Here is a 4653-nt window from a genome sequence, read left to right on the forward strand (position 1 = left end):
CCATGCCAAACCAAAAGAAGAGCGAAAATGTTTAAAAGTATTAAAGCCTGTGGACCAGTGTGGCCCACAGAAAGTCACTACCGACATGCATCGCACCACAAACCCTCAAAGGTATCCACCGATATTTCACAGTTTCACACTAAGACCAAAAAAAAAAAAAAAAACTCAAACCCCCCCGCCCCCAGAAATTTACGTAATCATACATATCATGTCCAGGACCATGGGCCCACTAAAAAAAAAAAAACCCCCATCAAAATCACGGAAAAAGCCTCTTCAACTCCCCTAAACAAGAGTTCACCTCCACCTCCCTCTCTTGAAACCCCTTCTCTCAAGCAATCGATTTAAACCCATCTCCTCCTCTCTCTCTCCACTATTCCATTTCGATTCACGAGTCTTGTACTTCCCTACACAAGAAAACAAAAACAAAAATAGTCAAGAATCAAGGAGTTAAAGACTCTTTAGTTCTACTTTGTTCTTATTCTATAATCCATTGCTTGCCTTCCATTTCTGACCCGTGACTCCTCCTTGTCTGTATCTTCCAAACCCTTAAAAACCCCTCCTTCTCCTTCCTTCTCTTCCATAATTCTCAATCCACAATGGGTAACACAGTTGTTACAGGCAAAAAAATGGCCAAGGTGATGTGCACCGACGGCAGTACCTTCGAGCTAAAGACACCGTTACGTGCCGGCGACGTAACCAAAGACTACCCAGGCCATGTCCTCATAGAATCGGAAGCGGTTAAGAATTTCGGAATCCGAGCAGAGCCATTGGAACCCCAACAGGACCTGAAACCCAGACGTCTCTACTTCCTTGTAGAGATACCAAAGTTTCAAGAACAAGAGAAGAAGAAGAGAAGCCTTCACAGGAAGGTTCAACCTGGGGTTCAGATGAATGCGAAGGAGAGAATAGAGAGTCTCATGTTGAGCCGGAGAGCCACGTCGGATTTGTCATTTGTAAAGGATAAGAATTTGGTTCATGATGCTGGGATGGTGAGGGTGAAGCTAAGGGTACCAAAATCGGAGGTGGCGAAGCTTATGGATGAGAGTCATGATGAGTCGGAAGCGGCGGAGAAGATTATGGATCTTTGTATAAGTAAGAGTGGACTCGCCGCCGAAGGCGGTGGCTACGGCGACGATGACGATTATACGTATACTAAAAGTGGGCCCCTCCTTGGTTATGAATCACATGGGGAGGACGATGGTTCGTACAGCAAGAGTGGACCTCTGCCGCAACCGTCGCATTGGAGGCCGGCGCTGAATAAAATCAGTGAGGGTAGTAATAAGCCTCATCGTCGTGCGGTAACGTTTCTAACTTTGTTACTTCTTATTACTGAGTCAAATGACTCGGTATCTTCTGTTTCTTTGCTTTCCTTTGCTTTTTGTGAAGACTTGCAGTTAAAGTATAGGGAAATTACTTGTTAAAGTTCTTGTGACCCAACAGTTGGAATCCTATGATTTATGTTCCAATGAGGTAATAGATTCACTTAACCAAAAAAAAAAAGAACTGTTGATAGATTCCAATCCTTAGGGCTTGCATCATCTATTGGTAAAATGTGTTCGTTAAAGGTGGGTCACATATGCCTTTTTGGCTTTTAAGGATGCTTCTTTTGTGTTATAAATGGTAGTGGATGGAACATATGTCTTTTGTTGGGATTTGGGCTCATATTCATAGAGACTAAAGACAAGAAAGTGATCCTACGGTTGGGAGGATCCGGCCATGAGTCCGTAGGTCATTCTAGTACTGAGATCATTCTTTGGTCCTTAGGTTGTGTGGAGAGGAATCCTATCCCTTCTATTGAGCAGATGTGCAACGGAACCAAATTCTTCATCTGATAGAAATGCGATGACTAGACTTAGGGAGAATTGAAGGGGTTTTTGATATATTTTAATTTTGATTGAGTGTACATATACTTCATGTACTACAATTATTTTTGTCATTCTATTATTATTATTGGAGGGATATTATTTTATCAAAAAATAGTAATATTTTTCTATTGCTTTTTAAATTTTATTTTTCATAAAATCACTAATTTTTGTCTCAAATTTTTTATGTTGTATGTCGGCAAAATCTCCGTTTTTCGCTCTTTCTTTTGAATGTCAATGCACAACTCAAGTATTTTGTTAGTCTCTCTCTCTCTCTCTCTCTCTCTCTCTCTCTATATATATATATATATATATTTGTTGCTTCTAATTCTAATCTTTTTTTTTTTTTTATGTATCAATTTTTCTTGATTTAATTGTGAGATTTAACTGTAATTCCTTACCAATTTTTTTTTCTCAGCAACTATATGAGGCAATATGCTCATGCAAAACTATGCAACATAAGCAAAAAGTTAGAAGAAAAAAAATAGTGTCTTTTTTTTTTTTAGGTGATAAGAAATATATAATGTTTGCCCTTATTACTAGATTAATAGAATTTGATCATATCTAATTCTCAAGTCACTTAGTTGACCACTTTCAATTGGGACTCCAAGGCATATTATTTGATAAGAAAAAACATATTCACTAAAATAAAACTAAAGGTAACGTATTATACACAAAACAGAAAATCCTGTCTTCCCAACCCTCTTAGCTAGATGATGAGCTACTGCAATTAAATTTCCTTTTTTCTTCTCCACCTTAATACATTTCAACTAACCTAACATATCTCTAACATAAAAAAAAAAAAAAAATTACCCACGACATATTTTTTAAATAATTCTAAACATCTTCATTATACTTGGCTTCAGCTAGATTATGTTCATGACCACTGATGGAGCATGATTAAATAAAAATCTTGATTACAATATTAGTATCTATGTTATTAAACGTGTACTTATTAAAAGTCAAATAAGATGTCAATGAAATTTAAATATGATCACTGGAAAATATTACATCAATATAATGGCATCTATCATGCCACTTTCACAAAGTCAATTATGTCTATGAAAGCAAAATTATATGAATCTCGATTATTATTAAATTCAAAAAAATTTAGTCAAGAGATATTTTTGTCTTTCTCTCTCTCTCTCTTTCTCTTTATATATATATATATATATATATAATGAAGGATATGCTGCCCTTGTACATATTCCTTTATTTTCGCATAATAAATAGTAAGGTCCACATTGACATTCTCTATCCTATTTAGATCTTGTGGGCCTCATGGTATCCCATATAGATGATACTATTCTTCAAATCTTCATTGGTATAACGTACAGGTTTCTTCTTACACTGCCTTCATAAGAAATCATCCCCCATGTATACCATTGCTTGCTTGACGTAGTATTTATATTTTGGATAAGTTCATGATACGTTGGTTCATGACTTGGATAGAATTTAACTATCAATCCAAACATGGCCCCAATTTATGAACTCTAAGTCTCTCCAAGGCCAAGGTGACTCCAAACCATTTTTTATCTTTAATTTGTCTCTCATTGTAATGGACCACGAAGTCACTAACCCCATCCCAAAGAATCAATCAAATCCGACAGTGAAGATCCATTCTCATGGATCCATTGATTTAATTGAAGTTTAAGTATTTATTAAATGTTGACCTCACGAAAATCTTCTTTTAGGTGATCTTACTTAAATTTCTTACTTGGATTGTTTGAATTTGCAGAAAAAGGTGAGCTTCTTGGCGGTCAAGAATGAAGAAATGGAGTAGATTTGAAGAATTAAAGATGAGACTTTTTTTTTTTTTCTTAGGGAGGGTAAAAGAAATAAATTTAAACTAGAGGGCAGCAGTAATTTTCAAGCCCCTATATAGTTTTTATTGTACTACGATTGTAGTAAAACCATGTACTTGTTTAGTGTGTGGACAATTAGTGTATGTAAATTCATGTATATTATATTGTTCTATACTCTTACCTTCAATCAAATATCTCTCTCTCTCTCTCTCTCTCATAGTGTTCCTTTGTTTAAGGCTACCCTTTAGTTGTCCAAAAGGCCAGTACGAATAAAGGGAAAAGCCTTAAATAGTGTAATTTTTGAAAGAAGTGTTTAGCCCGTTTTAAGTCATCAGTTAATATACCCACATTCAATACATATGGACAACTTAAGGACGACAACAAGGGTAGGTGATTCTCAGCCTCAAAGGAGCCCAGAGCAGAGAAGATTCATCCTATCAATTACCATCTAATGAAGCTATATATATATAAAAGCTCCGATGCAATTATACAGGGTTCAATTTCATATAAGAGAAGAGGTGGAACATGATGTTGCATCAAGACCAAGATACCGATTTTATTAAGAGATTTAGTTTTCTATGCTGATGGCAATGCCGGAAGTGGAGAATTCTGAATCTGCTTCAGTTTTAACAGTTATGTGTGAGTTCCTTGCTGATCTTTTATTACTATGGTTTTTTCATCGATGTATTCTTTATTTCTCATTTTATAATAAAGTTTATGAATTTCTAGCGAAAAAAATAAAAACAAGGGTTCAATCCATAACCTTAAGATAGCACATGTAGAGCACCAAGGATTTGAACTAACTGATGTAGAGCACCAAGGATTTGAACTAACTGACGTGGGACTATAACTACGTAATTACCAATATCTCAATAAATGCTAATTGATAATAGTATACATAACATCACTGCATTCTTACAGATTTTTTTGACAAAGTCAATATTGGATATCCAAATTTATGTTTGATACTTATATAAAATGGGTAT

At 35.6% G+C, this 4653-nt stretch overlaps 1 protein-coding gene across 1 annotated transcript; it reads left to right on the forward strand.

Moving 5' to 3' along the window:
- Positions 1-344: 344 nt before the first annotated feature.
- On the forward strand, positions 345-3859 carry LOC122074886 (uncharacterized protein At1g66480-like). Its single transcript, XM_042639876.1, has 2 exons — positions 345-1298; positions 3601-3859. The coding sequence occupies exons 1-2, from the start codon at positions 597-599 to the stop codon at positions 3643-3645; spliced, it is 747 nt and encodes a 248-aa protein (XP_042495810.1). The 5' UTR covers positions 345-596; the 3' UTR covers positions 3646-3859.
- The last annotated feature ends 794 nt before the right edge of the window (positions 3860-4653 follow it).

Source organism: Macadamia integrifolia, chromosome 1 (assembly GCF_013358625.1).
Source record: "Macadamia integrifolia cultivar HAES 741 chromosome 1, SCU_Mint_v3, whole genome shotgun sequence".
NCBI classification, from domain to species: Eukaryota; Viridiplantae; Streptophyta; class Magnoliopsida; order Proteales; family Proteaceae; genus Macadamia; species Macadamia integrifolia.